Source organism: Rana temporaria, chromosome 7 (assembly GCF_905171775.1).
Source record: "Rana temporaria chromosome 7, aRanTem1.1, whole genome shotgun sequence".
Classification (NCBI taxonomy): domain Eukaryota; kingdom Metazoa; phylum Chordata; class Amphibia; order Anura; family Ranidae; genus Rana; species Rana temporaria.
This window is the reverse complement of record NC_053495.1, coordinates 95384012-95410421: the sequence shown is the minus strand read 5'-3', so window position 1 is coordinate 95410421 and position 26410 is coordinate 95384012. Positions and strand designations below refer to the sequence as shown.

The following is a 26410-nucleotide window of genomic DNA, read 5'->3' as shown; positions in this document are numbered from 1 at the left end:
GCCCTCCACTACCCCCATGGGACTTGAATTTAGTCCTTTCGGTGCTTCAGGATGCTCCCTTTGAGGACATTCGGGAGGTTTTTTGTTGACTGTCACAAAAGGTGATTTTTTTTCTGGTAGCAATTACCTCGATCAGACGAGTGTCTGTCTGAACTGGCGGCCTTGTCTTGCAAGGTTCCCTACTTGGTCATCCATAAGGATGAAGTGGTGCTGCGGCCGCAGCCGTCTTTTCTCCCCAAGGTCGTTTTGGCTTTTCACATTAATGTGGACATTGTTCTTTTGTCCTTGGCCGAAATGCCAGGAGGAGGCCACTTTACATCCTCTGGATGTGGTTCGGGCCCTACGAGTGTACTTATCTGCTACGATTCCGTTCCGGAAGTCGGACTCGCTGTTCGTGTCGGTGGCTGGTCCTACAAGAGGGCCTGGCAGTCTCGTCGGCCACCATTTCTAGGTGGATCCGACGGATTGTGCTTCAGGCCTATGCCCTGAAGGGGCGTTCGCCCCCCTTTCGGGTTACGGCACATTCGACCAGGGTGATCGGGGCCTCTTGGGCTTTCCGGCATCATGCCTCTGTGTTACAGGAGTGTAAGGCAGCGACCTGGTCGTCGATCCACACTTTTTCAAAGTTTTACAAGGTGGATGTGTGTGCATCTTCTGATGCCCCCTTCGGCCGCAGGTGTTACAGGCGGCAGTTTATGGTTGGAGTTTCTCTGTTGAGCAACTCCGGTTTTGTTTGGGGTGTAACCTGGTTTGCTGTGTTATTTTCCCACCCTTTAAATTTTTTTGACACTGCTGTCAAAGGATGCTGTGTCCGTCTATGAACGGAAGAGAAAATAGGATTTTTGTACTCACTGTAAAATCCATTTCTCTGAGTTCATAGACGGACACAGCACCCACCCCTCTTTTGTTTGTACTGTTTGTTACAAACTGAGGCTGCTAGAGCAGGGTGTGGGTTATACCCGGGGGGGCCACGCCCCCTGGGAGGAGCTGCACTGAGGAATGTGTTAACACTTAAAGTGCTTTTTTTTTTTTTTTTTTTTTTTTTTTTTTTTCTTTCTGCCTAAACTCTCCTAAAGGGAAGCGGATATAACCCTACTGTCAAAGGATGCTGTGTCCGTCTATGAACTAAAAAAATGGATTTTACGGTGAGTACAAAAATCCTATTTTTTGGGGCATCCCTGGATGACATTAAAGATGCCACAGGTGGTGAGAACACACTGCTCCCACAGTCTGGGAAGGGCTAGGAGCCTCGCCGTAGGCAAGGGCCCTCTTTTACTACCCCTAAGTGTTTTTTTCGTGCGGCGGTAAAGGTTTGCAAGTTGCTGAGGCGCCTGCTGCAGGGCTAAAGCTCCCCTGATTCCTCAAGCCTGCAGACAAACCTGCTTCCGCATGAAGGTCTGCCCCCGCCAGTGTCTCGGGTGGGGGGCCGGCTTCGCAAGTTCACGGCTCGGTGGAGGTCTATTCTCTCCGACTGTTGGGTTTGCGAAGTAGTTTCCTCGGGGTACAAGATAGTGTTTCTCTCTTGTCCACCAAACAGATTTATTCCTTCCTGCCTCCAGCTTCTTCCAGTTCGCTGGCGGGCTCTGTCAGAGGCTGTCCAGGATCTTCTGGTCAGGGGAGTGATTGTACCAGTTCCCTCGTTGGAACAGTTTCAGGGGTTTTACTCCAATCTGTTCGTAGTACCCAAGAAGGAAGGGGTCCGTCCAATCCTGGACCTCAAGGCCCTCAATTGTTTTGTCAAGGTGCATAAACTCGGGATGGAGTCGATTCGCTCGGTAATGGCAGCACTCCATCAGGGGGACTTCCTGGCGTCCGACTTCATGGACGCGTACCTACATGTTCCCATATGCACAAAGCACCAGAGGTTTCTGCACTTTGCGGTCGGGGAGGACCTTTTTCAATTTGTGGCCCTCCCGTTCGGCTTGGCATTGGCACCACAGGTTTTCACCAAGGTGCTTGTCCCGATACTGGCCCTGCTGAGACAGCGGGGGATCGCTATAATGGGATATCTGGACGACCTTCTCCTGCAAACTTCTTCAGGCTCGGAATTAGAGTACGTGTCTATCACGTGTCAGGCTCTCCAAGAGTTCGGCTGGCTTCTGAATATCCAGAAGTCAGCGTTGGTTCTGTCTCAGAGACTGGAATACCTGGGACTAGTCCTGGATTCCGCGGAGGCGAGGGTTTTTCTCCCAACGGAGAAACTTCCGACGCTGCAATCTGCGGTGCGGCAGTTGTTGACCCAGAAGTGGTTATCTCTTCGATTCTGCATGAGGGTTCTGGGTCTGATGGTGGCCAGTTGCGAGGCGGTTTCCGTATGCCCAATTCCACACCAGGGTGCTACAGAAGGAAATTCTATCACGTTGGGACAAGGTCCCGTCATATCTGGATTACCAGATTCAGTTGAGTCAACTGGTCAATTCTTCCCTGGTGTGGTGGCTGGTGTCTCCGGTGCTTCGGACCGGGAAGTCGCGTCTGCCGTGCCACTGGACTGTGGTCACGACGGATGCCAGCCTCTCCGGTTGGGGGGGGGGGCGTTTGGGACACCCAGTCAGCCCAGGGGAGCTGGACTCAGGAGGAGTCCTGTCTGCCAATAAATATACTGAAGCTCTAAGCAATCATGCTGTGCCTTGTCAGGTGGTCCCTGGATCTGCAGGGCCGACTGTCAGGATCCAGTCCGACAACGCCACGGCCGTGGCGTACGTCAATCATCAGGGGGACACTCGGAGTTCAGCTCAAGCGATGGAGGTCGCGCACATCCTTCGGTGGGCCGAGAGGTTCGTTCCGGCTCTGTCGGCCGTGTACATTCCGGGTGTACAGAATTGGCAAGCCGACTTCCTAAGTCGCCAAACACTAGACCAAGGTGAGTGGTCACTCCACCCGGAGGTGTTTCGGAGTCTGTGCCAATAGTGGGGCACTACAGACATGGACCTTCTAGCGTCCCGTCTCAATCGGAAGGTGCCAAGGGACCCGTGGGCGGACGCGTTGGTGGCACCTTGGGGTCGCTATTGCCTAATCTACGCCTTCCCTCCTCCTGAATCTTCTTCCTCGCTTGCTGCACAGAGTGGAAGCGGGAGGGATTCCGACAATCCTGATCGCCTCAGATTGGCCGGACCTGGTGCGTCTGGTGGCAGGCGCTGAAAGTCCGAGGCCTATCGGGCTCGGTGGTCTCTACCATGCTGCGCGCACGGAAGTCTACTTCACGTAGGATTTACCATCGTACGTGGAAGGCCTACATCTCTGTGTGAGGAGATGAAATGGCACCCTCGTACATACGTGGTGTCCAGGATTCTGCTGTTTTTACAGCGGGGAATGGATCAGGCTCTTGCCTTAAGTACGGTTAAGAGTCAGATTTCGGGTCTGGCTGTTTGCTTTCAGTGGCCCTTGGCGTTGCACTCTTTGGTGCGTACGGTGGGTCTGGCATGTGGCCCCTCCGGTGCGCCATCCACTACCCCCATGGGACTTGTATTTAGTCCTTTCGGTGCTTCGGGGTGCTCCCTTTGAGGACATTCGGAAGATCCCCTTGTTGACTGTCACAAAAGGTGTTTTTTCTGGTAGCAATTATCTCTATCAGACGGTGTCTGAACTGGCGACCTTGTCTTGCAAGGCTCCCTACTTGGTCATCCATAGGGATAAGGTGGTGCTGCGGCCTCAGCCGTCTTCTCCCAAAGGTCGTTTCAGCTTTTCAAATTAATGAGGACATTTTTCTTCCATCCTTATGTCCTCAGCCGAAAAACCAGAAGGAGGCCACTTTACATTCCCTGGATGTGGTTCGGGCCCTACGAGTGTACTTGTCTGCTACGGCTCCGTTCTGGAAGTCGGACTTGGTGTTCGTGTCGGTGGCTGGTCCTAAAAGAGACCTGGCGGTCTCATCGGCCACCATTTCTAGGTGGCTCAGACAAGTTGTGCTGGAGGCCTATGCCCTAAAGGGGCGGGCACCTCTCTTTTCAGGTTACGGCGCATTCGACCAGGACGATTGGTGCCTCTTGGGCTTTCCGACATCGAGCCTCTGTGTTACAGGTGTGTGAGGCAGCGACCTGGTTGTCGGTCCACACTTTTTCAAAGTTTTACAAGGTGGATGTGAGTGCACCTTCTGATGCCTCCTTCGGCCGCCAGGTGTTACAGGCGGAAGTTTAAGATTGGAGTTCCTCCGTTGAGTAACTCCGGTTTTGTTTGGGGTGTAACCTGGTTTTCTGTGTTTTCCCACCCCTCAAATTTTTTGACACTGCTTGGGGACGTCCCTAAGGTCAAAGGCTGCTGTGTCCGTCCATGAACGGAAGAGAAAATAGGATTTTTGTACTCACCGTAAAATCCATTTCTCTGAGTTCATGGACGGGCACAGCACCCTCCCCTCCTTTTGTTTGTACTGCTTGTTACGAACTGAGGCTGCTAGAGCAGGGTGTGGGTTATACCCAGGGAACCACGCCCCCTGGGAGGAGCTGCACTGAGGAAAGTGTTTTAACACTTAAAATGCTTTTTTCTGCCCAACTCTCCTGGAAGGAAGCGGATATAACCCTAAGGTCAAAGGCTGCTGTGTCCGTCCATGAACAGAAGAGAAATGGATTTTACGGTGAGTACAAAAATCCTATTTTTGCATGCAAGTCCTGGGTCTCATGGTGGCCACTTTCGAGGAGGTACCGTATGCTAAATTTCACACTCGGGTCTTGCAAAAGGAGATCCTGTCCAAATGGGACAAGTCTCCGTTGTCTCTGGATTGTCAGATTCGGGTGAGCCATTAGTCAAACAATCCCTGGTCTGGTGGCTGAGGTCTCCGACCCTTCATGCTGGGAGGTCGTTCCTTTCCTTTCATTGGACGGTGATCACAACGGACGCCAGCCTGTCCGGTTGGGGGTGTTTAGGGCGTTCAGTCGGCACAGGGACGCAGGAAGAATACCGCCTGCCGATCAATGTGCTGGAACTTCGGCCGATCAGGCGGGGTGCCTCCCCACTTGGTCACGGAGGCTGCAGGGATGCCCAATTTGGATCCAGTCGGACAACGCCACGGCAGTGGCGTATATGTCAACCATCATTACTGTCGTATTCAGTAATCTCCACCATGCTGAGGGCGTGAAAGTCATCTTCTCGGATCATCGCAAGTGGAAGGCCTACATCTCTGTGAGGATATGGGCTTGCGTCTGTACATATTCAGTTTACAGGATTCTGCTATTTTTGCAGCGGGGAGTGGATCAAAAACTTGCCTTAAAGCGGAGGTTCACCCAAAAATCAACTTTCTGCCATTAGATCCAGCATACTGCTGACATCTGCAGTATGCTGGGGTTTTTTTTTGTACTTATCGTTTATCAGCCGTTGTTATCCGGCTCCGAGCGGGGATTTCTGTGGGGAATAGGGGTTCCTAAGCCAAGCGAATTTGATTGACGGGCTGCTAAAGCGCGTCACGCCTTCCGAAAATACCCAAAGTCACACTCGGGTGTTTACGGCGCCTGCCGTGTAGAGCTGACTGCGCAGGCGCCGTAAACACTCGAGTGTCACTTTGAGTATTTTCCGAAGGCGTGATGCGCTTTAGCAGCCCGTCAATCAACTCTGCTTGGCTTAGGAACGCCTATACCCGGAAGGAATCCCAGCTCGGAGCCGGATAACAAAGGCTGATAAAACGATAAGTACAAAAAAAAAAAACTGCAGATGTCAGCAGTATGCTGGATCTAATGGCAGAAAGTTGATTTTTGGGTGAACCCCCGCTTTAAGCACCATTAAGGGACAGATTTCAGCCTTGGCTGTTATTTTTTCAGCGGCCCCTTGGGTAATTTTTATAAATGTCAAGCTTTTTTCTTTACTTTTATTTCCATTTTATCAAAACATCATTACACAAATAAAGTAATTTAGGGGAGAAGTTAATTGGGGGTAAACTACAGTTACTTTTTTTTTTTTAATCCTCTCCTCCAGCGCATCCCCTTGTTCTGCAGATGCAATGGTGTTCGATTCCATCTACATGAGTGGTGGTTCAGATGCGTGTTTATCACTCCATTTAAGCCACAAAGGCAGTGGAAATTAATTATGCCAAGATTTATCCCCATGTTTGGTGGGCAGTACCAATGTCCATAGATGGAGTGATTTTCTTAAAGAAAATTACGTGATTTTCCCCATCAGTTGGTGTTGATGGGGTAATCCCTCCCATGGAGCCAATCGCATGTAAAATCCAACAGGCTTGTTGTACCCAAGTTGATCGATCAACTTGTGTACATTCAGCCTGCCCATACATCGTTTAAATCTCAGCTAGTCCCTGCTGAACAGCTGAGATTCAAACCATCTATTGCCCACTGTGTATGCCTTATTTCATATTTGAATGGTGTTTAATAATGCACTGATTAAGGATGAGGGGCTGTGTGAGAATAACTAGATGTGTTTTGAAGTTTTTTGTAATGTGTAACGCACCCAGTGTCAACTAAATGACACAAAAGCTGTTAATTTTTTAGACTTTAAAAATTGTAGTTGAGTTGAAGGAATTTTGTTTTTATATTCATGCATTTATATTTCTTTTTTTTATCCTCTTTTGGCACAGACGTGGTGGTGGTGATGTACAATTTGTTACAAGACGTGTTGGAAGGAAAGGTGTTGATGAAGCTTCTGATGATGATCTGGATGGAAAGGCAGATTCTGGAGATGCAAAATCTACTGACTAAGAATTTCACCAGCACATTTCATCTTGCCCTGGTGTAATACAGGAGAATTGCTCAGTCATTTAGAAATCGCCATATTATTCAAAGCCTGTTAAAGGGGGAGTTTTTTCTCTCGTCATTGTGGGAAAAATTAATGGGGCCTTAATTAAAAACTGAAAGAAAAAAAATGTCTTCCTAAGATACCAAAGCCATAGCTTTCATCAGATTTGTAATTGTATGTACAATCATGGCTTGTGGTTACAGCGTTTTCAGTTTTAGGCAATGTCTGTGCACTTTCTATTGTGACAGCCAGAATGGATTTGTAGACTTTAAGCACTGTATCACTTTTTGATCTTGACTGTTCTGAATTTCAGTCTTTGAATCTCTTGCTGCCTTTTACAGTTTTGCTTAATGCCACTTTCTGACTGGATGCATTTATTCTTGCTTTCTTTAAGATTTGTATCCAGAGAGCAGAACCCACTGTCTGTTTGGGAAGAGTTTAGTTAAGGACCAAATGTATTGATCATAAATATGGATCACGTTTTTACAAGTATTTTTTTATACTTGTATATCTAGACGATATAAATATGTAACTGGAGAACTGTCTGTACTGCACCATATATATGAACTGTTAATCTGCACACACCTAAATGTATTGGTCAAGTGGTTTTTGAAATGCATTTTTTTTTTTTTTTTTGGTATCACTGCCTATTTAGGGTGCTCATTTCTAATGGTTCATCCTGTGTATTATAAGTGCCTTTTTACTGCTGCCTGGTCATGTTCAGAATCAAGAGCTCGTAAACCAGGAAAATGTTGCTGTTGCTTTACATAATAAACTATGATCAGTGCTGCAAACGTTGTAACAGGTTTCTTTTGGAGATCCTTTGAACATGCATTCAACAAACTTGTATTCTTTGCAGTTGTACCAGAAGATTTAATTATGACATGGGGGAACAGAGATATTGGCGATGACAGCAGTTTGTTCCCATCTATACTGCAGAATATGGCTGTTCTCAATAGCACTTATCCAACTTTGGGAGCACAAGTCTCACGACGTGTGTAAATCAATGATTCCCTATGAGAGCTGTCTTAACTGGTCCTACACAAGTCGGTCTGACTTTGAAAAAGGTTCCTGCACTACTTTGGTCCTACTTCAGCCCATTGAATATCATCAGTTGGATCCTTGTCTTAACCATCTGACTTCAAGTCGAATGGAAGTAGGACCGATGTCGCAGGGCAAAGTAGGATGACAGTTGTACAAGAGCCATATCGTACCATTGTGAACCCAGCCTAAATTTACACTGCCTCTGTAACAGGTGCATCGACAGATGGACAACACTTATCAGCTTGAGCCTGTTAAAGTGCAGGCTCAGCATAGATGTGTGTGTGTGTAGACTATATTGTCAAAGGTATTGCGACATATATATATATATATATATATATATATATATATATATATATATATATATATATATATATATATATATATATATATATATATATATATATATATATATATATATATATATAATCACACAAATTTTAATGCCGTCTTAGTCTGTAAGGTTGAATATTGAGTTGGGCCCACCCTTTTCAGCTAGAAAAGCTTCAACTCTTCTGGGAAGGTTGTCCCCAACGTTTAGGGGTGCTTCTATGGGAAAGTTTGACCATTCTTCCAGAAGCACATTTGTGAGGTCAAGCACTGACGTTTGACGTCTCTGCTCTAATTCATCCTAAAGGTGTTCTATCGGGTTGAAGTCATGACTCTGTGGTGGAGGAACTTGACTGGCCTACACAAACTACTTCATCCATATTTTAATGGACCTTGCTTTGTGCAGTCATGTTGGCACAGAAAGGGGCTGTCCCCAAACTGTTCCCACAAAGTTGGGAGCATAAAATTGTCCAAAATGTCTTGGTATGCTGACGCCTTAATAGTTTACCTTCACTGGAGCTAAGGAATAAGCCCAGCCCCACACCATAATCCCAGGCCAGTCAAGTTTCTCCACACCAGAGTCCTGAACTTAACCTGATAGAACACATTTGGGCTGAATTAGAGCGGAGACTGTGAGCCAGGCCTTCTCGTCCATCCGTGCCTGACTTCACAAATGCGCGTCTGGAAGAATGGTCAAACACGCCTAAACTTTGTGGACAGCCTTCCCAGAAGATTTAAAGCTTTTATAGCTGTAAAGGGTGGGCCAACTCTATATGGAACCCTAAGGACTAAGACACCATTTAAAGTTAATTTTGCGTGTAAAGGCAGGTGTCCCAATACTTTTGGCAATTGTGAGTTGGATAACACTGTTGTGCTCATAAGTTTTTACATACCCTGGCAGAATTTATTTCTTGGCCATTTTTCAGAAGATATGAATAACGCACACCTTTTCTTTCACTCATTGAATTGTCAAAGGATCTGTGGGAAAAGATGGTTGAACTGTATAAAATTAAAAAAAATATATAAAAAGATATCCAAGGAATTGCGAATGCCAATCGGCAGTGTTGACTCTAATCAAGAAATGGAAAAAGATGGGTTCTGTTGAAACCAAACCACGGCTAGGTAGACATACTAAAATTTCAGCCACAACTGCCAAGAAAATTGTTCGGGATGCAAAGAAAAACCCACCAATAACTTCAGGTAAAATACAGGACTCGCTGAAACCATGTGGTGTGTGTTTCCAGATGCACAATAAGGAAGTACTTGAAGAAAAATGGGCTGCATGGCCGTGTCGCCAGAAGAAAGCCATTACTACGCAAATGCCATAAAGTATCCCACTTACAATATGCCAAGCAGCACAGACAAGCCTCAAACCTGGCACAGTCATTTGGAGTGATGAAACCAAAAATTTAGCTTTTTGGCCACAATAAACTCTACATTTGGAGAGGAGTCAATAAGGCTTATGATGAAAGGTACACCAATCCTACTGTGAAACACAGGTGTTTGGGGATGTGAGCTACAAAGGCACCAAAAATTTGTTCAAAATTGATGGCAAGATGAATGTAGTGTATTATCAAATACTGGAGAAACCTTTGCATTCATCAGCCAGGAAGCTGCGCATGGGACATACTTTTTGTTTTCGATCATTTGTCATGTTGGAATGTCCAAGGCCAAGTCAACTGGTCATTGGCTACAGAAGAATAAATTGTAGTTTCTGGAGTGGTCATCTCAGTCTCCTGACCTCAATATTATTGAGCCATTCTGGGGAGATCTCAAACGTTCAGTATTAAGAACAGGGGTATTTACTTTATTTACTTTATTTTTTTTTTTTTTTTTTTTTATCCCAACACAAAACTGCCCAAATTACCCTGATCAAAAGTTTAAACACAATTGATTTAATAAATGGCTTCAGCCAAACGCTAACCATGAGTGAAAAAAGTGTGTTCACATTCTCTGAAAAATGGCTAAGAAATTATCTGCCAGGGTATGTAAACTTATGAATGTGTGTATAATAAATAAATGTGTGTGTGTGTGTGTGTATATATATATGTGTGTGTGTGTGTGTGTGTGTGTGTGTGTGTGTATATATATATATATATATATATATATATATATATATATATATATATATATATATATATATATATGTGTGTGTGTGTATATATAAATTTTATATATATATGTGTGTGTGTGTGTGTGTGTGTGTATGTGTATATATATATATATATATATATATATATATATATATATATATATATACACATACATATACACATACATACACACATTTATTTATTTATTTATATATATATATATATAATTTATATGTGTCTTACCCGGGGGGGGGTCACCATTTTTTTTTTTTTTTTTTTTTTTTTTTTTCTCTAGGTAAATTTATTTCAAAGTTGCTATTGACATGACATCTTAACCACATGTCTAGCAATCCATACCTACAAAGAAACCAAAACAAGTTCAGAAATTTAAGTTATGTGTAATTAAAATTGACACAGGGAAAATATTGAACACCAATTGCTCTTTCACACGGAGCGCACGTTCAGATCCGCCTGTCACTTTTTTTTGCAGACCTGAACGGGTGCTCCCCTATGGAGCCGCGGATGTCAGCGGTAACATGCCCGCTGACATCCGATCCGCCAAAGTGTGACGGAGGAAAAACCTACTTTTTCATCCGTCTGGCGGATCGGGTGAACACTGACATACGGTCCATGTTCATCCGATCCCCCCCCCCCCCATAGGGGGGAGCGGAGAAAAGACAGGGCGGTTCCTGCACATTTTGCGGGGACTGCCCTGTCATCCGCCGGCTCAGCGGGGATCAACGGAGCGATCCCTGCTGAGCAAGCGGAGGTGCACGGGACAGATCATTACTGATCGCCCCGTGTGAAAGAGCCCTAACTGAAATATATTTAATACTCTGTACCAAATCCTTTGTAATGACCGCTTCAATGCGCATGCTTCTGCATAGAGAAACTAGTCGCATGCATTGCTCTAGTGTAATTTTTGGCCCATTCTTCCAGTTTTCAAATCTTGAAGGTTCTGTGGGCCTCTTCTATGAACTCTGATCTTTTTAATTCTTTCCACAGATTTTCTATTGGAATCAAGTCAAATGATTGGCTGGGCCATTCTAGCAGCTTTATTTTCTTTAAAACCAGTTGAGTTTCCTTGGCTTTTTGTTTGAGATCATTGTCTTGTCGTTTCATCTTAAAAATCTGCTGCCATCTACCAGGATGATTATCAGTGCCGTGGTAGATTTTTCCATTCATCCTTTCTTCAATGAAATTAAGTTTGCTAGTTCGAACTAGTGCTGAGTGAATACAGTGTGAATAATAGTAATATAAATCATACACAGTGAGTATAAATAGCAACACTTATGAAAATTACTACTAAGTCCAATGAGATGTTGAAATGAGTTCCTTATGGGTTAAAACCCATATGCAGCCCTATGGTAATCAGCTGGCGTTTCCTCCTCAAAGCTTCTCATTAGACAGACAACGACCTTTCCCATTAAAAGATCCAAGCAGAAAAAACTCCAATATAAAGGAAAAAAGAAAAAAAAGAGGACAAGCCTCATAGTACAATACTGTATAGTAAAGGACAATGGACAAGAGACTACACCGACGGTAATAAACTCACAAAACCGCCGATTAACACAGGCTCTGAGATAGATTGCCGCTCAGTCTGATAGTCTCCTCACTAGGATCGTAGTCCCGTCAAACATAGGCTCCTCCCCCACGCGTTCCGTCACTAGGCACGTGACTTAGTCATGGGTCTCTGACTAAGTCACGTGCCTAGTGACGGAACGCGTGGGGAGGAGCCTATGTTTGACGGGACTACGATCCTAGTGAGGAGACTATCAGACTGAGCGGCAATCTATCTCAGAGCCTGTGTTAATCGGCGGTTTTGTGAGTTTATTACCGTCGGTGTAGTCTCTTGTCCATTGTCCTTTACTATACAGTATTGTACTATGAGGCTTGTCCTCTTTCTTTTTCTTTTTTCCTTTATATTGGAGTTTTTTCTGCTTGGATCTTTTAATGGGAAAGGTCGTTGTCTGTCTAATGAGAAGCTTTGAGGAGGAAACGCCAGCTGATTACCATAGGGCTGCATATGGGTTTTAACCCATAAGGAACTCATTTCAACATCTCATTGGACTTAGTAGTAATTTTCATAAGTGTTGCTATTTATACTCACTGTGTATGATTTATATTACTATTATTCACACTGTATTCACTCAGCACTAGTTAATACTAGCGCTATCACTTATTCATTTCATATTAATTTGGTTTTGTTCACCTAATAGATACGCAGCTCTTATTATTTGATATTTTTTGCTGTTTTTTCCACTTTTTTGTTTTATATATGGTAGCGCAGTAGTACCATTCCTCTTTTACACAAGTTTGCTAGTTCCCTATGCTGAAAAACAGCCCGGCACCATGTTGTTGTCCGTATCCCCCCCGCCCTTCCAGCCAAACTCCACTGTTGGTTTGGGGGTGACGTGTGGTGCCATTTGAACTCCAAACATGGTGTGTATTATGGCATCCAAAGAGTTCAATTTTGGTCTTGTATAAACAGACATTATTCTCCCAGTATTTCGTAAGCTTGTCTAAATGTTGTGCAGCAAACTTTAACCACTTGACCACCAGTAAACCCACTTAATAACCAGACCAATTTTCAGCTTTCGGTGATCTCACAATTTGACAATTACTCAGTCATACAACATTGTACCCAAATGAAATTTTCGTCGTTTTTTCACACAAATAGAGCTTTCTTTTGGTGGTATTTAATCACCGTTGGGTTTTTTATTTTTTTGCACTATAAGAGAAAAGACTGAAAATTCTGTAAAAAAAAAAAAAAAAAAAAAATGAATTTCTTTGTTTCTGTTATAAAATTTAGCAAATGTAGTATTTTTTTTCTTCATTCTTTTGCATAATGTGAAAAAGTTACGCTGAGTAAATAGATGCCTAACCTGTCACCCTTCAAAATTGCACGCACTCATGGAATGGTGCCAAACTTCGCTACTTAAAAATCCCTATTGGTGACGTTGCAGGGTATTGTGGCGTATTGCAGAGTAGTGTGGGGTATTGCACAGTAGAGTAGTAGTAGTTTGGGGCAGGGATGGCTGGCTCTGTGACTGCATTTGTCACAGATCCAGCCCACAGCACTCGTGCTGCATCCGCTCTCTCCTCTCTCCTCTCACACTGTACCGTTCGGTTCAGAGAGGGGAGGGAGGAACCGGCGTCCTCACATGACGCCGGTTTGTTTACAAGTGATCGCTCCGTCATTGGACGGAGCGATCACGTGGTAAACCACCGCTATCAGCGGCGATTTACCGTGATGCGCCGGGTCCGGTGGACCCGGCGGTCACGGACATTCCCGTGTGCGCGCGATTCTGGGAGGACGTCCATGGACATCCTCCCAGTTAAAGCGGAGGTTCACCCGAAAATCAACTTTTTGTCACTAGATCCAGCATACTGCTGACATCTGCAGTATGCTGGATTTTTTTTGTATTTTTTTTTTTGTACTTATCGTTGTTGCCGTATCTCTTCTCCGGCTCTGAGCGGGGAATCCGTCGGGGAATGGGCATTCCTAAATCAAGCTCAGTTGATTGACGGGCTTGATAGGCGCGCCACGCCATCCGGAAATAGCCAACGTGATTCTCCGCTGCTTACGGCACCTGCCGTGTAGAGCTGACTGCGCAGGCGCCGTAAATTGCAGAGTCATTTAGCATCTTCAAAATAAGGGATAGTTTTATGGCATTTTTATAATTTTTTTTTTTTTTTATATATTAGTAATGGTGGTGATCAGCGCTCCTAACTGCAACATTATAGCGGACACTTTTGACAATATTTTTGGAACATAATGCATTTTTTCTTATAGCACCGATCGCTGTATTAATGATAGATTACTGTGTAAATTACACTGGCAGGAAAGGGGTTAAACGGGCGATAAAGGGGTTAAGTGTGTCCTATGGAGTGATTCTAACTGGGGGGGCTGGTCTACAAGTGACACGTGATCACTGCTCCTGATGACAGGGAGCAGTAGATCACTAGGAAGAACAGGGAAATGATTTGTTTTACATTTTCCCTTTCTGCAGCTCCGTGACACAATCGCTGGCACTCGGCGGACATGGAGTACACCCCTAAGTAAAAATATCCAATATGGGCTCAAAGTGTCTATTTTGCGTGCCACCATTATTTTTCAGCATTGCCTTAACCACTTGCTTTCCAGCCCATTGTCAAAATACGTCCTGTTTTTAAAGATGGATATCTCAGTAACGGCAGCAGCTGCTGTCGCAACTGAGGTATCCATCTTTAGTGCCGACGGTCCTGTACACGATAACGGCGGTCTCCGCGGCGGATTCGCCGCGAGATCGCCGTTATCGGTGGAGGGAGAGGGGCCTCCCGCCGCTGTCCCGCGCCCTCCGCCGCTTACCGGAGCCGTCGGTAGCGGCGGAGGGGATCGCGACCATCCGGCAGCTGAGCGGGGACGAGACTGAAGGAAAAATCTCCTTCGCCCGTCCCCCATAGCTCTGCTGGGCGGAAGTGACGTCAAAACGTCAGTCCCGCCCAGCCTCTTAAAGAGACATTTTTTTTTTTTGTCATTTGAAAAAATGACATTTCCAAATGTTGTTTTTTTTTTTTTTTGCATTTAAGCCCAAATATGAGATCTGAGGTCTTTTTGACCCCAGATCTCATATTTAAGAGGACCTGTCATGCTTTTTTCTATTACAAGGGATGTTTACATTCCTTGTAATAGGAATAAAAGTGATAATTTTTTTTTTTTTTTATTTCAGTGTTAAAAATTGTAAAATAACTAAAAATAAATGCGAAAAAATTTTTTTTTAAAGTGCCCCGTCCCGACGAGCTCGCGCGTAGAAGCGAACGTATACGCGAGTAGCGCCGACATATGAAAACGGTATTCAAACCACACAAGTGAGGTATCGCCGCGATCGTTGGAGCGAGAGCAATAATTTTAGCCTTAGACCTACTCTGTCACTCAAAAAATGCAACCTGTAGAATTTTTTAAACGTCGCCTATCAAGATTTTTAAGGGTAAAAGTTTGACGCCACGAGCGGGCGCAATTTTTAAGCGTGACATGTTGGGTATCATTTTACTCGGCGTAACATTATCTTTCACAATATATAAAAAAATTGGGCCAAATTTATTGTTGTGTTATTTTTTAATTTAAAAAAGTGAATTTTTTCCAAAAAAAGTGCGCTTGTAAGACCGCTGCGCAAATACGATGTGACAAAAAGTATTGCAATGACTGCCATTTTATTCTCTAGGGTGTTAGAAAAAAAATATATATATAATGTTTGGGGGTTTTAAGTAATATTCTAGCAAAAAAAACAGTTTTAGTCTCGTAAACACTGAATCTGAAAAACAGGCTCAGTAACGAAGTGGTTAATCCTCGGGCATGGATTTCACCAAAACTTCACAGGTTGCCACTGGAGTCCTCTTCCTCTCCTCCATAATGACATCAGTGAGCTGGTGGATGTTAGAAACCATGGCTCCTCCACCTTCCGTTTGAGGATGCTTAATAGGGTTTAGGTCTGAAGACATGCTTGCCCAGTCTATCAACTTTACCCCAAGCTTCTTTAGCAAGACAGTGGTCGTCCTGGAGGTGTGTTTGAAGTTGCTATGTTGAAATCCTGCACTGCCGCCCAGTCTCCGAAGTGAGGGGATCATGCTCTGCTTCAGTATGGAACAGTACATGTTGGCATTCATGGTTCTCTCAATGCACTGTAGCTCCCCAGTGCTGGCATCACTTGTGCAGTCCCAGACCATGACACTCCCAGCACCATGCTTGACTGTAGGCAAGACACACTTGTCTTTATACTTCTCACCTGGTTGACACCATCTGAACCAAATAAATGTATCTGTCTCAGACCACAGGACATGGTTCCAGTAATCCATGCCGTTAGTCTGCTTGTCTTCTGCAAACTGTTTGCAGGCTTTCTTGTGCATCATTTTTAGATGCGGCTTCCTTCTGGGACAACAAAGTTAGAGGGGTTTTCAAACTAGGCAACAGGGGGTTGGGCCCAGAGGTAGAGTCAGCGTGGAACATATTCCAAAGGGTGGTATTGGGGGCATTAGTGGTAGATTGATTAAAGCACATAAACGCAAGGTAAGTATAGTAACAAGTCCTAGTTGCAATCTCGGAACACCCAATAAGAGGATAGTATGCGACTGGTCTAACATACATGGCATGTTCACCAATGCCAGGAGCCATACTGTTGTACTAGAAGGATTTGGATTTTGTGGGAATTTCAGAGACGTGATTCAACAGCTCTCGTGATTGGCTGACAACCATTCAAAGGTATACCCTTTATCGCAGGGATAGAGAGGGTAAAAAAAGGGGGAGGGGTATGCCTATATATCAAGAATAATGTACAAGTAAATGTGAGAGATGACATTGCTAGGGAGGAGGTGGAATCCTTATGGGTAGACTCCAAAGGGATGAAGCTAAGGGGAAAAAAAATACTGGGAGTGTGCTATGGGACCCCAACCTGAGGGAGGAGGGGAGACGGATCTATCACAAGTTGGATTAGCAGCAAGGATGGGAAGTGTTATCAGAATAGGGGATTTTAATTATCCAGACATATACTGGGCGGAGGGACCCACGCATTCGTCTAAGGCTTTTCAGTTCCTAAATGTCTTGCAGGACAGTTTCATGGTTCAGATGGTAGACGCACCAACTAAAAATAAAGCGTTACTGGATCTACTGATTACCAACCATACAGACTTGATCACGGATATGGAAATACGGGGCAATTTAGGAAACGGCAATCACAGGTCAATTGGCTTCAGTATAAATCGCACAAATAGGAAACCAGGGCAATACAAAGACACTGAATTTCAAAAGAGCCAACTTCCCTAGACTACAAACCTTGCTAGAAGGCATGGATTGGGTTAAAATCTTAGGAACAAAGAACACGGAGGAGAGATGGGTTTGCGTTAGGAGCATATTAAATAAGGGCATTATCCAATGCATCCCATTGGGTAATAAATGTGAAAGGGCGAACGAAAGTCCTGGATAGCTTAACTCTAATGTAAAAATGCATATAAAAATACAATGTTGAGGGATCATCGTCGACATTCAGACTTTATAAAGAATGCAACAAGAAACGTAAGGGTGTAATTAGGACGGCTAAGAGAGAACATGAAAGACACATAGCGGAGAAGAGCAAAAACAAGTATGTAAACGGTAAAAAAAAAGGGAGGACAGACAATATTGGCCCCATAAAGAATGAGGAAGGACATCTGGTTACAAAGGATGGGGAGATGGAGAAGGTAATGAATTTATTCTTGTCATTCTTCACAAGGGAATTGGGGGGGCGGGCTTTAGTAACCAAAACTGCAGTGTTTATCCTTATGACACATCACAGGAAGCACTTCTATGGTTAACAGAGGAGAGAATTAAAATTAGACTTGGGAAACTTAACATTAATATCACTGGGACCAGATGGCTTGCATCCGAGGGTATTTAGGGAACTCAGTCAAGTAATTGCCAGACCATTGTTCCTAATTTTTACTGACTGGAATTGTACCAGCTGATTAGAGAAAAGTTAATGTAGCACCAATATTTAAAAAGAGCCCAAAATACATCCCTGGGAATTGCAGACCAGTTAGCCTAACATTAATAGTATGCAAGCTCTTGGAGGGGATGATAAGGGACTATAAACAAGATTTTAGTATGAGAGCAGTATACAGTAATCAGCATGTATTCATGAAGAATCGCTCTTGCCAAACCAATCTAGTAACCTTTTATGAGGAGATGAGTGGCCATCTAGATAAAGGAAGGCCCGTAGATGTGGTGTATCTGGATTTTGCAAAAGCATTTGACACAGTTCCCCATAAACGTTTACTGTACAAAATAAGGTCCGCTGGCATAGACCATAGGGTGAGTACATGGATTGAATACTGGTTACAAGGGCAAGTTCAGAGGGTGGTGATAAATGGGGAGTAATCGGAATGGTCAGGGGTGGGTAGTGGGGTCCTCCAGGGTTCTGTGCTGGGTCCAATCCTCTTAATCCTATCTAATTTGTTCATAAACGACCTGGAGGATGGGGTAAACTGTTCAATCTCTGTATTTGCGGACGATACTAAGCTAAGCAGGGCAATAACTTCTCAGCAGGATGTGGAAACCTTGCAAAAAGATCTGAACAAATTAAAGGGTTACTATAGGAAAAAGAAAATTCTTTAAAATAACAAACATTGTATACTTACCTCCACTGTGCAGTTAGTTTTGCACAGAGTGGTCCCGATCCACGTCTTCTGGGGTCCCTCGGGGTCTGTCTCTGGTCCTCCCCACAAGAACTCACCACAGTCATGCGAGAGAGCTCGCATGGTGATGAGTCCTTGCGGGCGCGCTCCCGTGATACAGCGAGCGGCCAAAATATGAATGCACTCTATACACTGGGGGGAGAACCTCTGGGGGAATCTGGGATGGAAAAGGACCTGGGGGTCCTAATACATAAAAAGCTCAGCAATGGCATGCAATGCCAAGCTGCTGCTAACAAAGCAAATAGAATATTGGCATGCATTAAAAAGCTCTACAAGACTCTGGTCTGGTCGCACCTAGAATATGCTGTCCAGTGCTGGGCAACAGTCATCAAGAAGGATGTAATGGAAATACAAAGAAGGGCAACAAAGCTAATAAAGGGTCTGGAAGATATTAGTTATGAGGAAAGGTTGCAAGAACTGAACTTATTCTCTCTGCTGATGCTTGAGAGGGGATATGATTTCAACTTACTAATGCTGTACTGGTGACCCCACAATAGAGATAAAACTTTTGTGGAAGGGAGTTTAATAAGACATGTGGCCACTCATTAAAATTAGAGAAGAAAAGAGGTTTAACCTTAAACTGCATAGAGAATTCTTTACTGTAAGAGTGGCAAGGATGTGGAATTCCCTTCTACAAGCGGTGGTCTCAATGGGGAAAAAATCGATAGTTCCAAAGAATTATTAGATAAGCACACACATATGTTGGACTTGTGTCTTTTTTCAACAACGATACAGATAAATTTAATGCAGCGTATGGTGTGAGCGTGGACAGGCTGACTCCCACACCCCTTCAACCTCTGCAGCATTGCTGGCAGCACTCATACGTCTATTTCCCAAAGACAACCTGTCGATATGACGCTGAGAACGTGCACCCAACTACTTTGGTCGACCATGGCGAGGATTGTTCTGAATGGAACATGTCCTGTTAAACCACTTGATTGTTCTTTTCCACTGTGCTAAAGCTCAGTTTCAGGGTCTTGGCAATCTTCTTATAGCTTTGGCACCTGAGATTTTTTGGAACTACATTTCCCATGATGTTCCCATGCACGCTAGTGTAGATGAGCATCATGTCAAATGTAGTTCCAAAACAGCTGGGGTGCCAAGGTTCACCATCGCTGGCCTAGGCCATCTTTATGTAGAGCAACCATTCTTTTTTTCTCTTTCGTCCATGGACGGACACAGCTCCTTTAGTCTTGACAAGTGGGTTATGTTCCGTCTATTAGGAGAGAACTAGGCAGACATGTTAGATATACAAAAACATGTAATTTAACCAAAGCTGAACAGCCCCACCCAGGGGGCGGTGCCTCTGGTCAAAACCCCTCACCCTGCACTCAGCAGCTCAGTTTTTTCTGCCTAGTGTAGGAGAAGGACCTGGCTCCCTAGGGGCTCATTGATCCTGAAGAACTTTTTTATTTTTTAATTTTCAAATTTGGATCCTGAGATCTACTATCAACTGCCGGCTGGGTGACAGGCTAGATAATATAGATCCTTGAAGTCTCCCCAGTCCGGCCATTGAACGTGAGCAGGCATTTAGCTACGCGCTGGGTCGGCCACAACATACCCCGTTTGCTCCAGGGGTGGCCAGTGAGCTATATGCTCCGGGGCCCACATATAACCGGGCTCAGAGGCGTACTAAGAGGGGTCCAGAGCTGTGGGGGCTGTATAATGTAAAGGGGTCCAGAGGTGCAGGGGGCTGTGTGATGTAAAGTGGTGCAAGGTGCTGTGTAATGTAAAAGGGTGCAGGGGGCTGTGTAACATAAAGGGGTGCAGGGGGCTGTGTAATGTAAAGAGGTGCAGGGGGCTGTGTAATGTAAAGGCATGCAGAGGTGCAGGGTGCTGTGTAATGTAAAGGGGTGCAGCGTTCTGTGTAATGTAAAGGGGTCCAGAGGTGCAGGGGGCTGTGTAATGTAAAGGGGTCCAGTGATGCAGGGTGCTGTGTAATGTAAAGAGGTGCAGGGTGCTGTGTAATGTAAAGGGATGCAGAGGTGCAGGGTGCTGTGTAATGTAAATGGGTCCAGAGGAGCAGGGTGCTGTGTAATGTAAAGGGGTGCAGAGATGCAGGGAGCTATGTAATGTAAAGGGGTGCAGAGTGCTGTGTAATGTAAAGGGTTCCAGAGGTGCAGGGGGCTGTGTAATGTAAAGGGGTGCAGGTGCTGTGTAATGTATAGGGGTGCAGGGTGCTGTGTAATGTAAAGGGATGCAGAGGTGCAGGGTGCTGTCATGTAAAGGGGTGCAAGGGGCTGTGTAATGTAAAGGGGTGCAGGGTGCTGTGTAATGTAAGGGGGTGCAGGGTGATGTGTAATGTAAAGGGGTCCAGAGGTGCAGGGTGCTGTGTAATGTGAAGGAGTGCAGGGTGCTGTGTAATGTAAAGGGATGCAGGGTGCTGTGTAATGTAAAGGGATGCAGAGGTGCAGGGTGCTGTGTAATGTAAAGGGGTACAGAGGTGCAGGGTGCTGTGTAATGTAAAGGGGTACAGAGGTGCAGGGTGCTGTGTAATGTAAAGGGGTGCAGGGGGCTGTGTAATGTAAAGGGTTGCAGGGTGCCGTGTAATGTAAAGGGGTGCTGTGTAATGTAAAGGGGTCCAGAGGTGCAGGGGGCTGTGTAATGTAAAGGGGTGCAGGGTGCTGTGTAATGTAAAGGGGTGCAGGGGGCTGTGTAATGTAAAGGGGTCCAGTGATGCAGGGGGCTGTGTAATGTAAAGTGGTGCAGGGTGCTGTGTAATGTAAAGAGGTGCAGGGTGCTGTGTAATGTAAAGGGATGCAGAGGTGCAGGGTGCTGTGTAATGTAAATGGGTCCAGAGGAGCAGGGGGCTGTGTAATGTAAAGGAGTGCAGGGTGCTGTGTAATGTAAAGGGGTCCAGAGATGCAGGGGGCTGTGTAATGTAAAGGGGTGCAGAGGTTCAAGGTGCTGTGTAATGTAAAGTGGTGCAGGGTGCTGTGTAATGTAAAGGGGTGCAGGGTGCTGTGTAATATAAAGGGGTGCAGAGGTGCAGGGTGCTGTGTAATGTAAAGGGATGCAGAGGTGCAGGGTGCTGTGTCATGTAAAGGGGTGCAGGGGACTGTGTAATGTAAAGGGGTTCAGGGTGCTGTGTAATGTAAAGGGATGCAGGGTGCTCTGTAATGTAAAGGGTTGCAGGGTGATGTGTAATGTAAAGGGGTCCAGAGGTGCAGGGGCTGTGTAATGTAAAGGGGTCCAGAGGTGCAGGGTGCTGTGTAATGTAAAGGGGTGCAGGGTGCTGTGTAATGTAAAGGGGTACAGAGGTGCAGGGGGCTGTGTAATGTAAAGGGTTGCAGGGTGCTGTGTAATGTAAAGGGGTGCAAGGTGATGTGTAATGTAAAGGGGTTCAGAGGTACAGGGGGATGTGTAATGTAAAGGGGTGCAGGGTGCTGTGTAATGTAAAGAGGTGCAGGGTGCTGTGTAATGTAAAGGGGTCCAGAGGTGCAGGGGGCTGTGTAATGTAAAGGGGTCCAGAGGTGCAGGGGGCTGTGTAATGTAAAGGGGTCCAGAGGTGCTGGGTGTTGTGTAATGTAAAGGGGTCCAGAGGTGCAGGGTGCTGTGTAATGTAAAGGGGTAAAGAGGTGCAGGGGGCTGTGTAATGTAAAGGGGTGCAGGGTGATGTGTAATGTAAAGGGGTCCAGAGGTGCAGGGTGCTGTGTAATGTAAAGGGGTGCAGGGTGCTGTGTAATGTGAAGTGCACCGAGAATTTTAAAATTTTTCACATTTCGAATTTTTTAATTTTCGAATTTTTCACTTTTCCAATTTCGATTTTTTTTAGATTTGAAATTTTTCAAATTTCGAATTTTTCAGATTTGGAATTTTTCGAATTTCAAATTTTTTAAATTTCGAATTTTTCACATTTCGAATTGTCGTATTTCCGAATTTCGAAATTTCGAAAATTGAAAAATTCGAAAATTGAAAAATTCGAAATTCGAAAATCTTGCAGAAGGATCCTGTCCAAGTGGGACAAGTCTTTGTTGTCCCTGGATTGTCAAATCTGGGTGAGCCAACTAGTCAGGACTTCCCTGGTCTGGTAGCCGACATCTCTGGCCCTTTGCCCAGGTTCACACTGTGCTGCGTGAATGAAGCCATGTGAGTTCAGCTGAACTCGCATAATTTCACTCCCGCTGGCAGTCCAGAGTTCGGCTGCGATTTCAGAGACATCTGTGCAGGTTTCTGCAAAGATGTCAATGTAAATCGCGTCCCGAAATCGCAAACAGTAGTACAGGAACTAGAAAATAGGAACAAAGCCGTGCCATGAACAGTAAACTACATAAATAGTGATTGCCAGAAGTGTATATGTGTCAAGTCCAAATATAAGGGTTAATGAACACAGGACACCCATGAATCAAAACCAGTTCAAAATGGAAAAATGTTTCAAATTTCAAATTTTTCAATTTCCGAATTTCGAGTTTTCGTATTTCCGAATTTTCGTATTTCCGAATTTCGAAAATTAGAAATGGAAAAAATCGAAAATTGAAAAATTCGAAATTCAAAAATTCGAAATTCTAAAATTGAAAAATTCGAAATTTGAAACATTTTTAAATTTTCGAACTTCGATTTTTTCAATTTTCGAATTTTTCAATTTTCGAAATTCGGGAATACGAAAATTCGAAATTTGAAAAATTTGAAAATCGAAGTTCGAAATTCGAAAATTGAAAAATTCGAAAATCGTAATTTCGAAAATTGAAAAAATCGAAATTTCGTAAATTGAAAAATTCGAAATTTTGAAAATTGAAAAATTCGAAAATGGAAAAATTCGATTTTCGAAATTTTGAAATTTCATATTTCTGAATTTAACATATTTACGAATATTTTCGTATTTACGAATTATCGTATTTCGAAATTTCTAAAATTGAAAAATTTGAAAATGAAAATTTCGAAAAAATGGAAAATTCGAAAACTGAAAAATGCGAAAATTCAAATATTCGAAAAATGTGAAATACGAAACTTCGAAAATACGAAATTTCGAAAATTTCCAAAATTCGAAAATTGAAAAATTCGAAAATTCGAAATTTTGAAATTTCCAAAATTCGTAAATTTCCGAAAATTCATTTTTTTTTCGTTTCATTCGTTTTTTTCGTTTCATTCGTTTTTTCCATTTTTTGCTTCTTCGGAAATCCGAAAATTTCCCGATTTTACGAAAAAAAGCAAAAAAAAACGAATAAAACGAAAAAAAAAATTTTTTTTTCGAAATTTCTGAATTTCCGAAAAAAAAAAACGAATGAAACAAAACCGGAAAAACGAATTTACGAAAAAATAAAAAACGAAAATAACAAAAGGAAAAAACTATTTTTTTTGGCAGTGCACATGTCTAGTATTTTCTAGCATCCTTGGACATCAAGGACGCATACTTGCATGTCCCCATATGCATCAGGCATTTCTGCATTTTGCAGTTGGGGACGATTACTACCAATTTGTGGCTCTCCCTTTGGCTTAGCATCGGCACCAAGGGGTTTTCACCAAGGTTCTCGCCCCGATTCTGGCCTTGCTGAGACAGCAAGGTATCGATATCTTGGGCTACCTGGATGACCTCCTTCTGAGAGCTTCTTCAGACTCAGAATTAGAGGAGGATGTAGCGACTGCCAGTCAGACCCTTCAAGAATTTGTTTGGGAACTGAACCTCCAGAAGTCGGTGTTGGTGCCGACTCAGCGCCTGAAATACCTGGGCTTGATCCTGGACTCCTCGGAGGCAAAGGTTTTTCTCCCTTTAGAAAAAATTACAGGTTCTTCAGGTGGCGGTGAAGCTGTTGGCATCCCGCAGGTGGTCGTCGCTGCGCTTTTGCATGTGAGTCCTGGGTCTCATGGTGGCCTTCGAGGCAGGATCGTATGCTCAATTCCTCACTTGAGTCTTGCAGAAGGAAATCCTGTCCAAGTGGGACAAGTCTTTGTTGTCCCTGGATTGTCAAAATCTGGGTGAGCCAACTAGTCAGGACTTCCCTGGTCTGGTGGCCGACATCTCTGGCCCTTCGACCCAGGTTCACACTGTGCTGCGTGAATGAAGCCATGTGAGTTCAGCTGAACTCGCATTATTTCACTCCCGCTGGCAGTCCCGAGTTCGGCTGCGATTTCAGAGACATCTGTGCAGGTTTCTGCAAAGATGTCAATGTAAATCGCGTCCCGAAATCGCAAAAAGTAGTACAGGAACTAGAAAATAGGAACAAAGCCGTGCCATGAACGGTAAACTACATAAATAGTGATTGCCAGAAGTGTATATGTGTCAAGTCCAAATATAAGGGTTAATGAACACAGGACACCCTTGAATCAAAACCAGTCCAAAATGGAAAAATGTTTCAAATTTCGAATTTTTCAATTTCCGAATTTTCGAGTTTTCGTATTTCCGAATTTTCGTATTTACGAATTTCGAAAATTAGAAATGGAAAAAATTGAAAAATTCGAAATTCAAAAATTGAAAAATTCGAAATTTGAAACATTTTTAAATTTTCGAACTTCAATTTTTTCAATTTTCGAATTTTTCAATTTTCGAAATTTCGAATTTTCGAAATTCGGGAATACGAAAATTCGAAATTTGAAAAATACGAAAATTCGAAATTTGAAAAATTCGAAAATTGAAAAAATCGAAATTTCGAAAATTGAAAAATTCGAAATTTCGAAAATTGAAAAATTCGTAATTTTGAAAATTGAAAAATTCGAAAATGGAAAAATTCGATTTTCGAAATTTAGAAATGTCATATTTCTGAATTTAACGTATTTACGAATATTTTCATATTTACGAATTATCGTATTTCGAAATTTCGAAAATTGAAAAATTTGAAAATCGAAAATTCGAAAACTGAAAAATGCGAAAATTCAAATATTCGAAAAATTTGAAATACGAAACTTCGAAAATACGAAATTTCGAAAATAACGAAATTACGAAAATTGAAAAATTAAAAATTTTGAAAATTCGTAAATTTCCGAAAATTCTTTTTTTTCCCCGTTTCATTCGTTTTTTTTCGTTTCATTAGTTTTTTTCCGTTTTTTGCTTTTTCGGAAATCCGAAAATTTCCCGATTTTACAAAAAGGGCAAAAAAACAAAACGATTTTTTTTTTAAAATTTCAGAATTTCCGAAAAAAATTCAAAAAACGAATGAAACAAAAACGGAAAAAACGAATTTTTCGAATATCCCAAATTTACGAAAAAATTCAAAAAACGAAAAAAACATAAACGGAAAAAACTATTTTTTTGGCAGTGCACATGTCTAGTATTTTCTAGCATCCTTGGACATCAAGGACGCATACTTGCATGTCCCCATATGCATCAGGCATTTCTGCGTTTTGCAGTTGGGGACGAATACTACCAATTTGTGGCTCTCCCTTTGGCTTGGCATCGGCACCAAGGGATTTTCACCAAGGTGCTCGCCCCAATTCTGGCCTTGCTGAGACAGCAAGGTATCGCTATCGTGGGCTACCTGGACAACCTCCTTCTGAGAGCTTCTTCAGACTCAGAATTAGAGGAGGATTGTCACGCCCCTGACGGTAAGAGCCTGATGTGCGGAAGACGGCCTCCCTTGCAGCTCTGACTCCGAGCTCCTGGTAAAGTGGACAGGAGACTCCAAAGTACAAAGTCGCACGAGTGCCTTGCAGGATCGCTGGTGAGTCGCTGAGCTGGAGTTGCTGAGCAGGTAGCGGAGAGGCACAGGTGCAGGTGGTAGTCCCAGGCAGCTGTCAGCGGGTAGAGGAAGTGGTCAAGCCGGGTCATGCACTATCGGATACGTCTAGAACACAGGCGGAAGCCGGAAGCGAGGTCACGGTGCAGGATGGGTCGGTATTGGGCTGGCAGCAGAGTAGCAGAATCAGTAGGCGAAAGCAGGGTCCAAAACAAGCCGGGTCGGTGCAGGCGGAGAGCAGGGGTTATCAAAGGCAAGCCGGGTCGGTTCAACGGTACAGGAAACAGGATACAGGTTACTAGGTAGGTTCACTAAACGCTATAGAACGGACAGCACCTGAGTCCAAGAAGAGGCCAGCCTAAATAGCCTGTCTGGCGCCAAAAACACTCAGAGAGTGCACGCCACGGCGCCCGCTCGCGCATGCGCGCGCACGGGAGCGCGCACACGCGCTAACGGCGCTCC

General features: G+C 43.9%; 1 protein-coding gene across 1 annotated transcript in view; it reads left to right on the top strand.

The window, feature by feature from the left end:
• The window catches only part of MYH9 (myosin heavy chain 9), a 135597-nt gene extending 128131 nt beyond the window's left edge, over nt 1–7466 (top strand). The window contains exon 41 of the mRNA XM_040359691.1: nt 6515–7466. Coding sequence (XP_040215625.1) covers nt 6515–6635 — 121 coding nt within the window. The 3' untranslated portion in view covers nt 6636–7466. The remainder of the gene's footprint in view (nt 1–6514) is intronic.
• Nucleotides 7467–26410: the final 18944 nt, after the last annotated feature.